A 20,104-nucleotide genomic window follows, 5' to 3' on the forward strand; every position below is an offset into this window, starting at 1 on the left:
GGTTTCATGAAACAGTGTTATATTGACTTAAAAAGATCTGAATCTGCTCTAGATCACAGTCACCTTCCCCCCTTAAATCGTAGAGAGTCATATTCACAAGGAAGAATGCAAAGTCACAAAGAATGAAGAGCTTAATACCTAAAACTTCAGTGTAGAGCTCCAGGAAAGCTAGCCTTCCATCTCAAATCTTAGATCTTTCTAACACTCTTCAGTTTAAAAGGGAATGAAGTGAAAGCCGAAAGAGAAATGAGTCGATACATTTTATCTGAGTGGCTAGAATAAATACAAATGAAGTGATTGGATCTCTTCTCATCCAAAGAAAGATATAATCTTAACCATGTGTTAAGTGTTAGCAGTGTGAAAGTGTAAGAACTTCTAACAAGTACTGATTCCATCCCCAGCGCCTTGCGTCTGTCTGCCTGGTCCATCACAGATCTTCCTCCCTGACACTGTGGAATATGACAGGAGAAAGGACACCTCTCCTGTAGTCTGAAACAGTGTAGTGTAAATTACCAATCCCTGGTTCAGTTATTCACCTAGCTTATTTCCCAAAATAACTTCCCAAAACACTTTTAACTTGAGTAGATGCCATTTGCTGGTCTTAAAAGAATTATACTCCACTCATACTTCCTCTTTCATGACAAATACTCTCTCGTAGTAATTATGTTTCAGAGAGCAGCAGGAGATGGCCCTGAGTTCACATACTGCCATAGATACCTTTTTCTGATTAGTTATGACACCTTCTGGTGCATTGTGTTTTTACTCATTTTTTCATGTTCTGTTTTTTATAAGTTTTTTGTGTTCATTTGCATCAACTCATTTAAAGCAAAAAGATTTGTTATTATGTGTGCTAGAAGCTTATGTAATAGGCATAAGTTCATAAACTGAAAGTTCTTAAATGAAAGAAGTAACTTATTACTTTGTTGAGCCTAAGGGGGGGAAAACATTTAGCTCTTCCTGTGGATGGTCTGCAAAATGCTGAAAAACAAAGTAATGGAGAATTCTGGTGCTTCTAATTAAAATGTATGTAGATTATAACATATATGTAGAGGGCAGTTTATGGCTTTACCTGCCTATTTATAAACTGTGTTCTAATTGATTGTTAAAACCTTAAATATGTTTTTTCACATAAGCATTATTTTTAATGATTACAGAGTATTCTCTCATATGGATATGGTATAATATACTTGTACCTAGTTTTCTGGACACTCAGGCTGTTGCTAATTTGCTGCCTTCTGTGAGGGAGAAAGTTGTAATAAATGAACATCTTTTTTATAAAACTTACTCCGAATTTCCCTTTCCTGCCTGCACAGGCCCCTGCTATCACTAGTCCTATTACCTGTTGGTATTCTTTTGAAGATTAAATGACCTAATACTTTCAGTGTGTGGCACACTGTAAGTGCAGAATAAATGCTATTTAATATGGAAATAAAGACCTTTCCCTAATCCAACATTGGTATAAGGAAATAAGACAGTTTGAAATGGGTTCTTTGAGGGAGCACTGAGGTCTTTCAGTAATAGCGCAGTAAGTGATATCAAGACTGAAGCTATGACATGGGGAAGAGTTTCTGTGGTCATTCTTCTGTATTGGTTGTTCCCAGTTGTGTATTCTTTGTTAAAAAAAAAAAAAGAATATCTTAGCTGGAGACTGGTGGAATATAAATTTCTTCCTTGGAGTTAAAATATATAAGTTTGTTAAAATAATATATAATAGAGAAACATTACAAAGCACTCTTCAAAACAGTGTGACTTTTGTGTGTTATCTTTGTTTATTGTATTTGTATTTTATATTTTTTGTGATCTTTTATTCAAGTGTGTGTCCAATGATGTCTTCTCTGTTTTATTTTTTTTTTAATTATCCTAGTCACGTGAACTGGAAATTTCAGTTTATTGGCGTGATTGGCGATCTCTGTGTGCTGTAAAATTTCTGAGGTTAGAAGATTTTTTAGACAACCAACGACATGGCATGTGTCTCTATTTGGAACCACAGGGTACTTTATTTGCAGAGGTAATAAATGTATTTTATTAAATGTGCATCACTATAATTGAAATTATGTATGTAGGCAGCATAATATAGAAGTAGAAAGAGTATTAGGCTGAATGACAGACAACTTGAATTCTTGGCTCAACTCTACTACTGCATAGGTGTATTACCTTAAGACAAATCATTTATCCTCTCTAGGTCTGCTTTCTCACCTAGAAAATAAGAAGTTGGGCTTAAATTATATCTAAGATTCTCTTGTTTCCAAAACTTAGAAATTTAGTGAATTTCATGAACCATAAATCCAAAGCTGTACTCATGTCAACTTGAATTTTCTTCACTGCAGGTTACCTTTTTTAATCCAGTTATTGAAAGAAGACCCAAACTCCAAAGACAAAAGAAAATTTTTTCAAAACAACAAGGTAGTTACTAAGGAATCAAATATAATATCTTTTGGTATATTCTTATTCATAGAAGAGCTATATTTTAAAGTGGTACCCATCTTTGGTTTTTGTTGTCCTTTTATTTGTTCATTCATTTCTAACTTTTTTTATTAAGGAACATTTCAGACATATCCATAAGTAGAGACACTAGTACTCAGCCTCAACAGCAGTCAACTCCTGGGCAATTTTGTTTCATCTATAGCCCATCCACATACTACCTCAGATTATATGAAGCAAACATAGACACCATATTGATTCATCCATAAATATTATAGTTAGTATCTCTAAAAGTTCATTCTTTTAAGAGAATTCTTTTTTAAACCTTACCCACATAGCATTGCTAGACTTAAAAAAACAAACAGTGCCTACCTATTTATTTTTAAAACTATTTTCACTATTTTGCACTAGCCTTTATAACAAAGAGTTAAGAACTATTTTTTAAGTGACAAATTTTGTTTGTTCTTCATAAATTATAAACCAATGAATATGAATTTTTGAGTTATGGCTTTTGGTAATATGTAAAAAAATTACTTATTCTATTTCTTTATTCACAATATCCACAGGCAAAACATTTCTCAGAGCTCCTCAGATGAATATTAATATTGCCACTTGGGGAAGGCTAGTGAGAAGAGCTATTCCTACAGTAAATCATTCTGGCACCTTCAGCCCTCAAGCTCCTGTGCCTGCTACAGTGCCAGTGGTTGATGTACGCATCCCTGAACTAGTACCTCCAGCTAGGTATGTGTCTAAGATTTTTAAGCATTGCTTTTATGAAATAGTTATTGTAACATTCATACATACTGCTTACAGTGGGTCTTTTAAAAGTCTGATTTTTTTCCAAATAGCATTTTGAAATTAGTGTTTTGTTTACTTTAAAATAATAAAAAATAAAATTGTTTGCTTTAATTTTAAAGCTATTTAAAATATATACTTTTGATTACTGTTTTTGGTGAATTACTTTATCTTCTATAAGTGATTCTGCAGTAACCAAATTGGACTTTGATCTTGAACCTGAACCTCCTCCGGCCCCACCACGTGATTCTTCCCTTGGAGAAATAGATGAATCTGCTAAATTAAGAGATTTGGATACACCAGGACAGGCAAGGCATTTTAAACCTTGTATAATTCCTTTTTACCGAATGAATTACCGATAAAAGCATTATAGTGAATGAGGTGTACATTTCAATTAATTTAAATTACCTGTGTGAACTGTGTTTTTATGCTTCTTGTGAGTGAAACATAAAACTTCTGGAAGATTGTGGGCCAATACAGATGGAACAGGCTGTTGCAGGTAAAAGGAGCATACGAGCATGGTTGATATTAGATGATACATTGCTTCAAACACTCTTCATCTTCTAACTTGGTTAACGTGATTTCTGAATATGCATTGATGATTATGATAATGTTCATTTTTCAAAATTTTTAAATAAGTAATATAAAATTAATAACTGTAAGAATGTCCATTTTCTGAATTTTACTTTTCTTGCTAATATTTATATTGACTTTTGACATTTTAAAACTTTATCTTTACCAAATAAGTTGTTTTCTCAATATTTCTATGATTTAATGAGTATTTAATATTTTATAGGATTCAGAAACTGTCTTTGATATTGAGAATGATAGAAATAGTATACTTCCGAAATCTCCATCTGAATATGAGCCTGATATTTCTCAACCAGGCCTAGGGTACAGTGGTATTCGAGAATTTGAGGAGAGAAGGTAAAGAATATATACAGAGCTTTGCTGCTACATATTTGGACCCATATTTTTGCCTTATTTTTAATTGGCATACTATTTTCAGATCTCAACAGATGTTTCAGTTTAATCTACAAGACTTCAGATGTTGCGCTGTCTTGGGTAGAGGACATTTTGGAAAGGTAATCTTTTAAGTTTTCTTGGAATGACTAGGAAAGTAATAACTCAAATAGAAAATACTTATTTTAATCTCATTTCAGGTGCTTTTGGCTGAATATAAACACACAAACGAGATGTTTGCTATAAAAGCCTTAAAGAAAGGAGACATTGTAGCTCGAGATGAAGTAGACAGGTTAGTTGTTGTTTTTTTTTTTTTTAATGAAATTTTTTATTTTTCTGTAGTTTTAACTCAAGGTCATGAAAATTGATGTATATATTGCAACAGCAAAACTTTCCATTTCCGTAGTATGTGAAGAAACTAAATTAATGTATCAATACTTGATGTAAGATAGGCATTAATTACTGTTTTTCTTTCTAGCCAACTTCTCCTTATGACAGTTTACTGGTTAGTGGGTACCAGGGAAAATGATGAAATGTTTAAATTAATTGTTAAGTTTTTTATACTTGGAGATGGTAAAGTGTTTATGTGAAACAGGAAGTGTTACTCACCTGTGGTCAGATGAGACTATTTCCCATTTCATATTATAGGAGTAATAGAATGTCAGTTACAGGTAATCTGTACTTAACCAAGTGGTTAATTCTGCTTTTTAAAATGCACCTATATCTGTTTTTTCTTTCATTTTTCTTAAAATGGTATTTTTTAACCAGAGCATTTTTTTTTAATTAAAGATTTTTATTTATTTATGTGACAGAGAGAAACAAGCAGGGGGAGCGGCAGGCAGAGGGAGAGGGAGAAGCAGGCCTCCCCGCAGAGCAGGGAGCCCAGCATGGGGCTCGATTCCAGGACCCCGGATCAAAGGCAGACGCTTAACCAACTGAGCCACCCAGGTGCCCCTAACCAGAGCATCTTACCTGTCTGGGTTTAATAAATGTAAATTGATATGGATACGATTTTTAAAATGCAAGGACTTTATGTACGATTTTTAAAATGCAAGGACTTCGGGAACGATATTATAATTAGGTTAGAGAATATGCTTTAAAAAGGCTGCCTTAATAGAGTGATTAAATACAAATTTATTGTATAACAAGTAGCATATTTACTACAGAGAGAGACTTTTATTTGATATTTATGAGCAGTATTTGTCATAAACCACTTGCAAGCATCAGTTGATATTAATAGAAGACAGCCCTGTATATGAAGAGAGCCTAGGACTATGAGTGAAAAGACTGGCTTCTCTATTCCTCGTTGTTCCTTCTTAAATAATGATTTGACCTGACCCCGGGGCAATTCACTGAACATCTTTGAACCTCAGTTAACCTGCATATTTTTAAAACATATTTTTTGGTAATGCTTGCCTTAATGAATTAAATGCTACACACACACACACACACACACACACCCAAATTGCTACTTATAATGTTTTTCCCCCCATATGGGAAGTTCTTTCTTTCTTTCTTTTTTATGATTTATTTATTTATTCATTTATTTATTTGAGAGATTGAGAGCGTGTGTGCTTAGGCTGGGGAGGGGTGGAGGGAGAGAAACTTAAGCAGACTCCAAGCTGAGGGCTGAACCCCACAAGGAGCCCATTATGGGGCTTGATCTCACAACCCTGAGATCATGACCTGGGCTGAAATCAAGAGTCGGTCATTCAACCGACTGTGCCACCCAGGCGCCCTGGGAAGTTCTTAGAATTAGGATAGATCTTGAAGTTTTCCTTTATGTAAAAAGAAAAAAAAAATCCTTTTGGATTTTCCTATTTATTTTTTACCTGTTTTCCACATCCCTCAACTACATCAAAATAAACTCTTTCTTGATAAGTAAACTACTCAGAGAGGAGTTTGCTGAATATTTATATAATATTCTGTGCACCATAGGATATGCTTAGAACTGTATTTTTATTTTACCGAAGTAGTTGGTTAAAGCAAACCTTTAATTACACTCTCAGTCTGTTTATAACTGCTGTAATACTAGGGTCAGATATTTTTCTGTCATGGAAAAATATTTGCTTTATTACAGATCTGTGAATGGTAAATTCATTTTTTTTGAAAAATAATAATAAACTGGTACTACCTCTGTTAATCTTTGTGGTTTATATAGCTTCCTGCTACCTTGTTACTACTTTGAGCCAAGTCTTTATAGAAGAACACTTTCTAATTAAACCTAGACAGAATAACATTAATATTACTATTAATGAAGAATGTCCAGATCAGAGGATGGAGCTTTAGCCAGAACCTAGGCTGTTACCCCTTCTGAAAATTAATCCAGGTTCGGTGAAAAGTTGATGAGTGATCCTTACTAACTTCAGTTATAAATCCACATATTCAGTAACGTGGAAGTAAAATAATCTTCAGTAGAACTGGTACAAAAACAGAGAAATAGAAAATCTGGAATGAGAAATAAAGCTCACTGTTAGAAGGAATTTGAGGAAGGCAGCAAAAAGGAGCAATTAGAGGAAAGCAAGAAAAGAATAGCAAATTAAAAAAAAGACGAACATATTTTGAAAAGAAATACATATTTATAACTTAGAATTCTGAATAGTAAACAACTCAAACTAATAAGTAAGCAGATTGCTTTATATTCACTTCCTAGTTCATCCTTTTAATAGATCCATAGAATTTGATGTTACTGCATATTACTGGGTTTTGTTTTTTTTAAAATAGATGTTTCCAAAATACTTAATGACAGTTTATCCTTTCTAAGTGTTCTTTCTCTAGTCTGAATTTTATTATTTTACTTAGAAAACGGCCCTTTTAAAAAAAAAAATAGGTCATAGAAAATACCAATCAGCCTCTTTTTAAGATGAAAATTACGGACTAACTCCAAAGTAATGTGATTCATTTACAAAGATTGCATNAAAAAAGGTCATAGAAAATACCAATCAGCCTCTTTTTAAGATGAAAATTACGGACTAACTCCAAAGTAATGTGATTCATTTACAAAGATTGCATTCTCCACCTACCATTAGTAGAAAATTCTCTGTCCCATCTGTGCCCAGTCCTGAGTAAGAATGTTACATTTATGTCCCTGTAGTGCCTCCTCATTCAGCTTCCTTTTCTTACCAGTTCATATTTCAAGATAACAGAAGATTACTAGAATTATATTGGTCGGGGGGCGCCTGGGTGGCTCAGTCGTTAAGCATCTGCCTTCAGCTCAGGGCATGATCCCGGCGTTCTGGGATCGAGCCCCACATCAGGCTCCTCTGCTGGGAACCTGCTTCTTCCTCTCCCACTCCCCTTGCTTGTGTTCCCTCTCTCGCTGGCTGTCTCTATCTCTGTCAAATAAATAAATAAAATCTTTAAAAAAAAAAAAAAAGAATTATATTGGTCGGAAGTATATTTTTGCAGTCATAGAACAAAAGCACAGCTAATCAGATATTATAAATATACATTGGGACACCTGGATGGCCCAGTTAGTTAAGTGTCTGAATTTGGCTCAGGTCATGATCTCAGGGTCCTGGGATTGAGTCCTGAGTCCACCTCCCCACTCAGTGGAGAGTCTGCTTCTCCCTCTTCCCCTGCCTCTCCTCCTCATGTTCTCTCTCTCTCAAATAAATAAACAAAATCTTCCAATGTAAGTAAATAAATAAATGTATGTTTATTTTATGTATAAATAAACATTTATTTATACCTGAAAATCTATACATACATATTAAATATATATGAATATGATTCATTCCTAAGACCTTAGTCTTATTAACGATGTTGTTTTCCACTGACCAAAATAACTATTTATACAAGCTTCTAGAATGTCTAATAATGTACTGAACTCTGAAGGAGGTGCACAAAATATATTAGGATGGAATTAGGGAAATAAAAGTACATTAGTAATGTAAATAAAAGAGGCTAGATATGTTTGAGTTTAAAATAAACAGTACAGACAGTAGTAGCTCAGAGAAAGGGGAACATCGTGGTGTGCGGATGGATTTAGGTAAGGCCTTATAAGAGAGATTGGATTTGTGCTGTTCTTTGACAGATTGAAGATGTTTGGGAATATGGAGAGAAGTTAAATGACAAGTTAGAGGAAAATTGTTCCGGACAGAATGAATAAAATTTGAAGTTTTGAATTAAGGTTGGATTGTTCCATGAACTTTTAAGGGAAATATACAATTTAGGTAAGGTTGGGAAAAGTTAGACTGTTACAGAATAGCTTTTTAGTGTGCTGTAAAATGCTTGAAATTATTGTGACAATTTTGGGCTATAAAGATCCTGTCTCCTTTACCTAAGAGTCGGAGACATCTCTCTAGTCCTCATCAGTATTGCTAGCCCTCATCAAAGCATTCCTGTGAATGGCATTAAAGCCATTTTAAGAGGCATTGTGATCAGTGATTCTCAATCTTTTACATCATTTACATGTTCAACACAGGTCTAACCTAATATCCATTCATGAGAATTAGTGATTCATCCATAGTAAATTAGAAATTCATCCATAAATATAAACCATATAGACAATGAAGAGACAGTGTTTGTTATCTACTTGTCATTTTGTTTTTATTTTGTCTGAATATTTTATCTACAGTACCCCAAATTTAGATTGATTTCATGAATCCAATGTTTTAGAAGCCATCTTATCAATCTTACCCAATTGGACATTATTTTCCAATATATTTAAGTGGTGATGAAAATCAAAGCTATTAACTGTTTTAAAGCTTTATTTTGAATTTATTTCTAATAATCACTTACTTTGTAATAACACTTAGAAACCTTGCCAAATATATGTAGACATAACCCTAGTTTTAAAACAATTACACTGGGACTTTCTGTTTCTGAGTATGTATAAAATTATAAACAGATTGTGTGAAATCAGAGAGAGGGTAAGAGTTTGACTAGAATCTGACCTTATTAAATGGAGTTTAAAGACTATTCCGTAATAGCTGCGTTTACTGTCAGTATTTAAAACTGAGCAGATGTCTTAGTTCAGAATCCAGAAGACAACTATATTAACATAGCATTAGAAATTCCATGCTCCTTCTACACAACAGGTATGTTTTTAAAATTTTTTTAATTTAAATGCAGTTAATTAACATGTATTCTTGGTTTCAGAGGTAGAGGTCAGTGATTCATCAGTCTTATATAATACCTAGTATTATATAAGTGCCCTCCTTAATGCCTATCACCCAGTTACCCCATTCCCCCCACCTCCCTCGCCTCCAGCAACCCTCAGTTTGTTTCCTATGATTATCTCTTATGGTTTATCTCCCTCCCTCTCTGGTTTTGTCTTGCTCTTAAATGTTTTCAAAATTCTACTTAAATTTTTTTGAGTCCTAGCAATGTAGTCTGGATACCCAAATAAATACTTTATCTTTAAAATTACCTTTTTAAAAAAGAATTCCTTCTTAAAAGACCCAAAAGAAAGAATGCATCTGCCTCCCTCTAACATTAGCATTTTTTGGCTGTTTGAAATCAACAATAATAACAAAAATCTAAGCAATCTTTTAATTTTAAAAATAAAGGCATTGTTAATGCTTTTAAATGTTAATGTCAATAAAGTGTCTATTTTATATTAGAGATATAATCTAATTGTTAATAAAATGTATATTAATATCTTTATTTTGATCAGGTGTTTAAAATATGTTAATTCCAACTTATAGTTGAATAATATTTGATGGGCGCCTGGGTAGGTCACTCAGTTAAGTATCCAACTCTTGATTTCTGCTCACGTCATGGGCTGAGGGTCATGAGATCAAACCCTCAGTCTGTCTCCGTGCTCAGCTCAAAGTCTGTTTGGGATTCACTCACTCTCCCTCCCCCTCTACTCCCCCTGCTTGCTCTCACTTGCTCTCTCTCAAATAAATAAAATCTTTTTTAAAAAATTAATAATATTTGACCTGGTTTTCTTCTACCTTGAGTTTTAAAGTCAAGTTGATTACTAAATATTTTCAAGGAAAGGAAGAATGGTATTTTTGGCTATTTAGGCAAAATACAAGCTGCTACAAAGGCAAAGCCTGTGATTGCTATAGATTTTTACAAATCAGATCATTTTCAAGGAGCTTCCTTGAAGCATGTTAATAGAATTCTCCATGTAGTCTCTCTATTTTCCAGTCAGCCCTCTCTGAATTAAAATTTTATGCAGCCTATCTTTACCTTTCAACTTCATATTTTATATGAAAAAATATTTGAATACTATAGCTTATGAATTATAAATACTGTCCTTGAAATTACCTTCATCACAAATTTTATATTTTTAAAATTATTCTTGGGGTGTCTGGATGGCTCAGTCACCTGAACATCCCACTCTTTATATCAGCTCAGGTCGTGGTCTCAGGGTCCTGGGATTGAACCCCGCGGGCTCCCTGTTCAGCAGGGAGTCTGCTTCTCTCCCTCACCCTCTGCTCCTCCCCCACCACACATGCATGTTCTCTTTATCTCCCTCTCTATAAAATAAGAAAAAATTTTTAATTTTTCTTTAGATTGCTAAATTCTCACCAATTCCTGATAAATTCACAATTCACCCCTAAGACTTTTTTAATTATGACTATTAGCCCTGTAGGTGCTACTCTGATACTATCAATGTGAACTCTAATCTTTATGTCATGCTAATCATATATTTTAGTTTTCATTAATATATTTCAATTAAAGTTATATATATCAAGTAGACCAAATTTTTAAAGCAAAACTAAGCACATTTTACGGTTTTAAAGTTATAATAGGTAAGAACTTTGCTTATTTTAGAGTTCAGTAATTTTTAAAGAATATCATTTCCAACTAGAACTTTTTTTGAAAAACCTATTGATTTTTAAATGTTTTCTCTTACAGCCTGATGTGTGAAAAAAGAATTTTTGAAACTGTGAATAGTGTAAGACATCCCTTTTTGGTGAACCTTTTTGCATGTTTCCAAACCAAAGAGCATGTTTGCTTTGTAATGGAATATGCTGCCGGTGGGGACCTAATGATGCACATTCATACTGATGTCTTTTCTGAACCAAGAGCTGTGTGAGTATGCTTTAGACATTTATCTGAGTTTTTTTCATGACAGACTTCTTGCTAGGAAGGAAAAAAGCTCTCTGAATTTTTTTTTCTTTCCAAACAGAAAATTTCTGCAAAAAATGTGAGAACCACCTTACTTACCTTTTTGCCATGTATCAATGTATTTTACTCTGTTGTCCATGTTGAAAATTTTATAGATTGCCCTAAATCCTACTTGATAATTTAGATACACAGTTAAGGTTCATTTTAGTAAAATTTCTCCTTTTTTTCTATTATATTTTCTTCCTAGGGAATGCCATCTAGAATCATGGCTTTGTTTTATTTTTTTTAGAACCATGGCTTTAAATACTAACTATATGCAAACTATATTGTTAAGTAAAAAAAGAAAGTATAAAGGAGTCTGTGTCATGTATTTGTATAATTATATTTGCATTTTAAAGGGTAATAAGTTAAAAGAATATAAATTATTTGCATGTCCTTACAATATCTCTGAAAGGACATAAAAGAAACTTGTATGCATATTGCCTCCAATTAAAGGTGTAGAAAGCAAACTTTTCACTCTCTTTTTATAGTTTTTGAATTCAATATTATATGAAGGGTTTGCTTAAGTGCATTAAAAAACAGTAAAAGGAAATACTTGAGATTAAATATACATGTATATATATTTTCCCCCTACTGTTATTCCAGTTTTATAGCTCTTCAAGTAGTGAAGCTAGGATTTGAACACAGGAAAGTGCTCTGAAGAGCCACACTCTGTATGCTGATGTTTACCATATATCTCCAGCCCTGACTTCTTGCTTAAACTTCCAACTCTAATAACATTCAGCACCAATTTGACTTTTCCCTTCGTATAACTAATAAGTATTCCTCTTTGCAAACTGAAGTCCTGGTTTCTCCCATTTCCCCCCAATCTTACCCACCACTCCCAGGCCTGCTACTCTTCTAATCTTCCCCTTCTTAATAAATGGCAGCACGAGTTGTTCAAGCCAAAACATAGGGAGTCATTTTTTTTAAGGTTTTATTTTAATTCCTGTTAGTTAACATACAGTGTTATTTTAGCTTCAGGCATACAATATACTGATTCAATAATTCCATGCATCACCTCATCACCTGGTGCTCATCACAGGTGCCCTCCTTAATCCCTATCACCTATTTAACCCACCTCTCCACTCACCTCCCCGCTGGTAACCATCAGTGTGTTCTCTATAGTTAAGAGTCTATTTCTTGATTTGAGGGAATCATTCTTTTTTTGAGGGAGTCATTCTTGATCCTTTATGTCCCTCACATGCAACATCCAAATTTTTAGCAGGTCTGATCAACCTACTTTCAAAACATCCCAAATCATAAAAATCATAAACCAGTAGTAAACCTTTACTGTCTGTATTCTGACAACTGGCATTTGTGTAGCATTTTCACTTTCACTCCTTAGTTGGATTCTCATCATGACGATTAGAAGTATATAGAGTAGGGGTGCCTGGGTGGCACAGCGGTTAAGCGTTTGCCTCCGGCTCAGGGCGTGATCCCGGCGTTGTGGGATCGAGCCCCACATCAGGCTCCTCCAAGGGGAGCCTGCTTCTTCCTCTCCCACTCCCCCTGCTTGTGTTCCCTCTCTCGCTGGCTGTCTCTATCTCTGTTGAATAAATAAATAAAATCTTAAAAAAAAAAGTGTATAAATAGGAGTACTCTCATACCTTAAAGTTTCAGATGAAGAAATAGAGGGATTAGTTCTGATGGTTAGTGAAGCTTTCGAAAAGGAGGCAGAAGCCAGAAAGTAGAAGGCCTTCCCTGAAGATTTAAGGATTAAAAGCAGAGCATCTAGACTCTGCCCAGCATGTGCTAACTACACATGGAAATTTGTTTGTTTTTGTTTTGCTATGTTCTGCCCTTTTTTAAAGAAATTTAAAATCAGATCTGCCTTAAGGAACTTTTATTTTTGCTGAGAATACAAGGCATATACAAATGAAACTGTTAAGCCCAGTGAAATACAGGAATAAAATGCTGCATTGTAGTACTTCAAATCTGAGGTACCTCCCTCTGATTACGATCCCATCAGATTAGATCTGATCTCACCTCAAATGATATTTCTTTGAAATCCTTTCCTGAGTACCCTATCTAAAGTACCACTATATCACTAATGCCCAAATCAGATCAGTCTTACTCTGTTTTCTGTTTTATTATCTCCATAGCACTTTATTTCTGCCTGAAATCATCTATTTATTTTTTTATGTTTTTATTGCCTGTCTCCCCTCACTAAAAGGGAGGATAGTGTCTATTCTGTGTATTAGTGGAACACCCAGAAGTATGGTTGAGACATACTAGATGATCAGTGAATTGTTATTGACCAAGACTGTGGTATCAAAAATAATTTGTTTCCCGGAGCGCCTGGGTGGCACAGAGGTTGGGCGTCTGCCTTCGGCTCAGGGCGTGATCCTGGTGTTATGGGATCGAGCCCCACATCAGGCTCCTCTNAGCGCCTGGGTGGCACAGAGGTTGGGCATCTGCCTTCGGCTCAGGGCGTGATCCTGGTGTTATGGGATCGAGCCCCACATCAGGCTCCTCTGCTGGGAGCCTGCTTCTTCCTCTCCCACTCCCCCTGCTTGTGTTCCCTCTCTCCCTGGCTGTCTCTATCTCTGTCAAATAAATAAATAAAATCTTTTAAAAAAATAATAATAATTTGTTTCCCAGCTTTGCACCATTAGAGAAATAAGTTACTCTCTCTGAAAGCTTCATTTCTATTTCTGTAAAAGATTTAAAGGTTTGATACGAAGATTAAATATTAAATTAATATGTAATGTTAAAAGCGAAAATATCCAGCATAGTACCTGACGCATAGTATAGTAAGCTTTAGTGAAAATATACATTTTAAACAATAGACCCATTATTTGTTGAGTATCATTAGGGCAATTTGTTTACAAAAAATGAAATAAAAGATAAATCAAGATATTTTTATAATTGTTATATGCTTTGCCACCAAAATAAGTTTCCTGAAAACTTCTGTATAAAAATAACTACCTTGGGGCGCCTGGGTGGCATAGCGGTTAAGCGTCTGCCTTCGGCTCAGGGCGTGATCCCGGCGTTGTGGGATCGAGCCCCACATCAGGCTCCTCTGCTATGAGCCTGCTTCTTACTCTCCCACTCCCCCTGCTTGTGTTCCCTCTCTCTGTCAAATAAATAAAATACAATAAATCTTTAAAAAAAAAAAACTACCTTAAGCAATTTTAGAATCACATCTGTTTAATGGACTTAAGCTAAATTCTTTAAACTTTCAGCAAATAATTATATAAGATCTAATGTATAATCAATATTTGCATTTTTAAATTCTCCCAAATTATGGTCCCATTTTTTTGTAAAAGTAAGTAAACACAAGACATATCTAAATTCTACATGTGCATATAAGTGTATTCTAAAAGTTTGAATAACATTGACCAAACTAACAAGAGGAGTTATCTCTATAGATGGTAGTGGCATTGGGGTGAGATGGATAGATGGATGAATGAAATACTGTGCTTTGGGACCCAGGGGTATTATGTGTACTTTACAGAGAAAATATCTATGTATTACTTGCATAATTAAGAACTGAATCTCCTAAGTTTTTCCATATAAGCTATTCCACACTGAAGACAGATCTGCTTTTTTAAATTCATTCATTTATCACCTACCTTCTCATTCAGTAAGCCTGCCATGTGTCAGGCATTATGCCAAACATTTAGAATAAACACTGCAAAAGACCAACATGGTCCTATTCCTCAAGAGTTAATGTTTCTAGCTGGGCTCAAGTTTTCCTAAGATTCAAACCCATTTATCCAGTTTCTTCACCTGCCCTAAGGCAATTCAAATTCAACATGTCCAAAGCTAACCTCATTTTCCCCACAAAATTTTGGCTATTTCTCTCTCTCTTTGCCTATCACTCTTTGCGCTAAGAAGGAAAGCTTGAGAGTTATCTTGTTTTTCCCTCTCCATCATCCTCTATTGCTAGGGAGATACCAAGTCTTGTTGTGCTAGTTTTTAAGTTTCTCCTGAGTCCATCTCCTACTCACTGTGTTGCCACTATGTAGAGGGTCTCGTGGTCTTCCATCTGTACTACCATATCATAACAACCTTACCTGTTTGGTTTCCTTCTAGATATCTACCTACTTCTACTCCAGCCTTCACACTACTCTCCAAAAAATCTTTCTCACATAAATGTGATTATTCTGCTCTGATTTAAATGGTGTGATTCTCTGTTGCTAAAAAAAAGAAATTTCAGTATCGATAATATGATATTCAGGATCCTTCACAACCTTACCCCAGGCTGTCTTTTCAGTCTTGTCTCCCACTTCTTCCCCATTCTTACTTCAGCCACAACAAACTTTTTACTGGTTGTCAAACTTTATACCTTTTACACCTCTGTCGCTTTGCCTCTTAGGGAATAAATGTCCTGTATTTTCCCCATGAGAGTTCTACCCTTCCCACAGTACTTTTGCCCTTAAGGTAAATTGCAGTTTCTCCAGACCAAATGTCTACTCTAAGGACTTCAGTGACACCACCCACAGGCAAAGTTAATGGCTTCCATTGTAGAGATTGTATTTTTCTTTTTAATTTTACCCCTGATACTTAGCACTTGTCTTACTGTGTCTGGCACATAGTAAGGACTAAATAAATATTTGTGAAATTAGTTAACTACAAATTTCTGCTTTGAAGCATAAAAGTATAAACTGGGATTCAAGAGCAGTGGAATTTATTAAACTTTTATTTCTTCAAACAGATTTTATGCTGCATGTGTAGTTCTTGGGTTGCAGTATTTACATGAACACAAAATTGTTTATAGGTGAGTAAAGTTTTGATACTTTCTAATAGCTTACTTTTGGTGTGAATTCGAATTAAAAATATTTAAGAAGGATATTTTGTAAAAATGTTAAGCTCCAATTCTAAAAGAAATAGTTAACACAGTAATTATATGATGAAATTCTTTGTTCTTCTTGTGCCCATTACCTAACTAAAATAGTCAAATTGTAAGTTGGCCTATGGTAACAGAATTCACCAACAATATTCATCCTGGTGACTATTTTATATTCACTTGATCTACTGCAGAAAACTTTGTTAGACCAATACTACTCAAAATTTGTCCATGAAAAATAAGTAGCTTGTGCCAGAGTATAAAATATCGCCCTGCTTCCTTAAATGTTGCTGACATCTAAACACTGTACTTGGTGACATAGCTGATTTATGTACTAGTATAATAAGCTCCTTATCAAGTTGCAGACCAGTAACAAATAGTTAATAGCCCAGCAGCCAAACAATGGACTACACTTTGAATAGTATTGCTCTAGACTAGACAAATTCAGGAAGGCCAGTAAGAACTAGGAGACTAAAAACATCAGTTTATTAAAATTTCTAACAGTTTTCCAAGGTAAGGGTTTTCTCATGGTCTGATTTTACTCAAAGGATAAACAATTTTTAACTTAATTTTTAATCAATTAGTGTGGATAGATAGCTTTCTCTTTATTTTGCATTATTCTCTTAGAAGGTTAAACCTGCACTCTTGATACTTTATTTATACTGTGAACTTGACAGTTTTTTCTTATGAGTGGTGTGTAGGCAAACTTTAAACTTGGTCCAAGTCAGATTTATCAAAAATAACAAATTAATAGAACCAGAGTTAAAAAAACTTGAAATCCTTCCATACTTGAAGATATTTGAGTAGATAAAACATTCCTTTTTAAAATACATTCTTTTCTATGTAACAGGGAAAAATTATTCAAAAACTGTATTATGTAGACTAATAAAGTTGCCAAAAGGAAGAAGAGTGAACATTTGTAATAGAATATTTAAATCTCAAATAACTTGAAAAACTCATTTTTAGTAAAGAGAAAGTATAGCTCCTTTTGAAATGATTTTTGTTCTACATTATCTACTGATTTTATTGATTTTTATTTCATTTTTCATTTTTTTTTTATCCTGAACAGAGATTTGAAATTGGATAACTTATTGCTAGATACAGAGGGCTTTGTGAAAATTGCTGATTTTGGTCTTTGCAAAGAAGGTAATTGGATATTTTAAAGTTCCTTTTCTAATGGATTACTATTCCTTTGTACTTGCTAGTTTTCTAGTTTGTCAATGGAAAGCAAAATGTATTTCTAACTTTATTCTTTATTAAGATGTTATGGACTGTTCATGTAACCTGATTATCACATTATTAAAAATTCTATAGATATGAATAAGGTTAGGTTTTCAAAAATTATAATATAAAACCTAAGATCCTCTTTGTATGACTAATAATTCTGTCACTACTCTGAGAAAACATTGGTTAAGCACCAATTTTTTTGCTTTGATGGGACAGTACACAATACATTACATAGGCCTAATAACTTCTCTCCAGTTTCTTAAAACTTACAGCATTTTTAAATAGGAAGAAAATATGCATATACTCAGAATCCTTTCTGTATATTCAAAAGTAAATAAATAAACAGGGGAAATGTGGATCCGAGGTGCCAAAAGTGTAAAGACTGTAGGCTCAGGCACCAGACAGTCCTAAGTTTGAATCCTGGCTTTGCCACTTATTTGCTATGTTTTTGGATCAGTTACTTCAAACTGCATTGAGTCTGTTTCCTCAGATATAAAATTAATGTAATTCTTCTTATTTTAAAGTATTTTGAGGATTGGAGATATATGTGGCACAGTGTCTAACATACATAGTAAATAGGTATTCTCATCTTGACATTTAATACATTGCATTGTAATGAACATTGTCTATGTCCCCCTTCTACACTGGGTAGCTTCTTGTTTCTTATTCAGCTTTGTTGCCATATCAGATGTATAATATAGTGCTTGGCACATCTTAAGTATTATGTGAATGTTCGATTAATATAAGTAGTTGGATGAGTGAATGAGTGAACTTTGTAAATATATCTCCATCAGTTACCCACCAACCTCTTAATCTGAATTCGATAATATTTTTTTCCTCTTATGGCACTTCCCTGTTGATTTCAACGCTTTTGTTCCTCAGAATTTGTCCTTAGCCCATTGCTCTTCACTGCTAGTTTTTAACTACAAGCAATATGCTAATGATTCCCAGATCTATTATTCCTTTCCTAACATAAATATTCAACTATCTACATGACAGCTTTGCTTGAATAGTCAATAGATACCTCCAACACTATACAAACAAAAATAGTTTTCTTCAAATAGTCTAGTTTGTAGTTGATGGTGCCACAGTCTTCTCAATCTCCCAACTTGAAAATGTGTTATTATCCTGGACTCTATTCTCTTTACTTTTCCACATCAAGTTAATGACCAAATTGTGCTGACATCTACCTTCTTAATATTTCTTAAATTTTTCATTTCCCCTCTTCTAGTGCCATCTATCATCTTGTTTTGACAAAAAAAAAAAAATAGCCTCTTCACCTTTCCTCTCTAGATTTTTTTTCCTCCTTCAAATCCACCTGCCATGTAGTTGCCAAAATGCTAAAAGGGCCCATGTAAAAACAATTATGACCATGGCATACCCCTGCTAAAAACCCTTCAAGGGCTAAGACGTGGTACACTGTGCCCTTCCTGGTTTGCCTGTCTGCCTCTCCAGCCAGCTGTCTTGCTGCTTTCTGCCTAGTGCTTTCTGCTCCAGCAACAATGAACTGTTGACAGTGTGTCCCTCCACCAGTATCATCCATCCCATTCTATTTGTTAATTAATGTTTGCTCATCCTTCAAACTCAACTTGAGTGTCGCCTCCCCAGAAAAGTTACCTGAGGTTCCTCTCCTCTTATCCACCTCCCAAGTCAACTTTAGGAGCCTTCTTCAGTGTTTCCATAATATCTTGCTCTTACTGTATTATTACAAAATTATCAATATATGGGGCACCTGGGTCTCTCATTTGGTTAAGTGTCCCCAACTCCTGATTTCACCTCAGGTCATGATCTCAGGGTTTTGAGATCGAGCCTCATGTTGGGCTCTGCACTGAGTATGGAGCCTGCTTAAGATTCTCTCTCTCGGGGCGCCTGGGTGGCATAGCGGTTAAAGTGCCTGCCTTCGGCTCAGGGCGTGATCCCGGCGTTACGGGATCGAGCCCCACATCGGGCTCCTCCACTATGAGCCTGCTTTCTTCCTCTCCCACTCCCCCTGCTTGTGTTCCCTCTCTCGCTGGCTGTCTCTATCTCTGTTGAATAAAGAAATAAAATCTTTAAAAAAAAAAAAAAAAAAAGATTCTCTCTCTCCCCCGCCCCCCCATTCTCGCCCTCCCTCTCTCAAAAAAAAAAAAAAAATGTATCAATATATATCTGCTTTCTTCCAGTTTCCTGTAATCTCTTTAAAGACAAGAACTGTATCTTTCATTTTTATGTTTGTACCATTTTGTGTGGATGCCTAGAACTTAACAGGTACACAGAAAATATATATTGAATACCCAGATTTATGAAACATGTTTTTCTTCATTATCATAAAAATATGTAATACATTATGATAATAATAATTTTTGAGCTTTTACTATATGGCAAGCGCTTTACCAAATGCTTCATAGGCATGATCTCCTTTAATTTGTAACAGTCTGGTGAAGGTAGGTAGTAGTATTAACCCCAGCATATAGATGAGGAAACTAGCCTTTGAAGTTAGACAACTTTTCTAAGCTTCTCACAGCTAACAAGTGGCAAAGCAGGAGTTTAAACCCAGATTTTTATGACTCCAGAGCTTGATGTTAACTCCTTCCTTGGAGTTTTACCAATTTGAAGTCCTAACTAATTAGGGGTACTTTGACCTTTTTTTAAAAAATATCAGGACGGGGGGCACCTGGGTGGTACAGCGGTTAAGCTTCTGCCTTCGGCTCAGGGCGTGATCCCGGCATTATGGGATCGAGCCCCACATCAGGCTCCTCCGCTATGAGCCTGCTTCTTCCTCTCCCACTCCCCCTGCTTGTGTTCCCTCTCTCGCTGGCTGTCTCTATCTCTGTCAAATAAATAAATAAAATCTTA

At 34.9% G+C, this 20,104-nt stretch overlaps 1 protein-coding gene across 2 annotated transcripts in view; it reads left to right on the top strand.

Annotated features, from left to right (window-relative positions):
- The window catches only part of PKN2 (protein kinase N2), a 131,585-nt gene that overhangs the window by 101,807 nt on the left and 9,674 nt on the right, over positions 1–20,104 (top strand). The window contains exons 9-18 of one of the 2 annotated variants that reach the window (XM_002917667.4): positions 1,865–2,008; positions 2,328–2,403; positions 2,988–3,162; positions 3,398–3,524; positions 4,013–4,143; positions 4,226–4,301; positions 4,380–4,471; positions 10,996–11,172; positions 15,911–15,973; positions 17,112–17,188. In XM_002917667.4, the coding sequence (XP_002917713.1) occupies positions 1,865–2,008; positions 2,328–2,403; positions 2,988–3,162; positions 3,398–3,524; positions 4,013–4,143; positions 4,226–4,301; positions 4,380–4,471; positions 10,996–11,172; positions 15,911–15,973; positions 17,112–17,188 (1,138 nt within the window). The remainder of the gene's footprint in view (positions 1–1,864; positions 2,009–2,327; positions 2,404–2,987; positions 3,163–3,397; positions 3,525–4,012; positions 4,144–4,225; positions 4,302–4,379; positions 4,472–10,995; positions 11,173–15,910; positions 15,974–17,111; positions 17,189–20,104) is intronic. The other variant, XM_034653822.1, reaches the window with a different exon arrangement.

Source organism: Ailuropoda melanoleuca, chromosome 2 (genome assembly GCF_002007445.2).
Source record: "Ailuropoda melanoleuca isolate Jingjing chromosome 2, ASM200744v2, whole genome shotgun sequence".
Taxonomy (NCBI): Eukaryota; Metazoa; Chordata; class Mammalia; order Carnivora; family Ursidae; genus Ailuropoda; species Ailuropoda melanoleuca.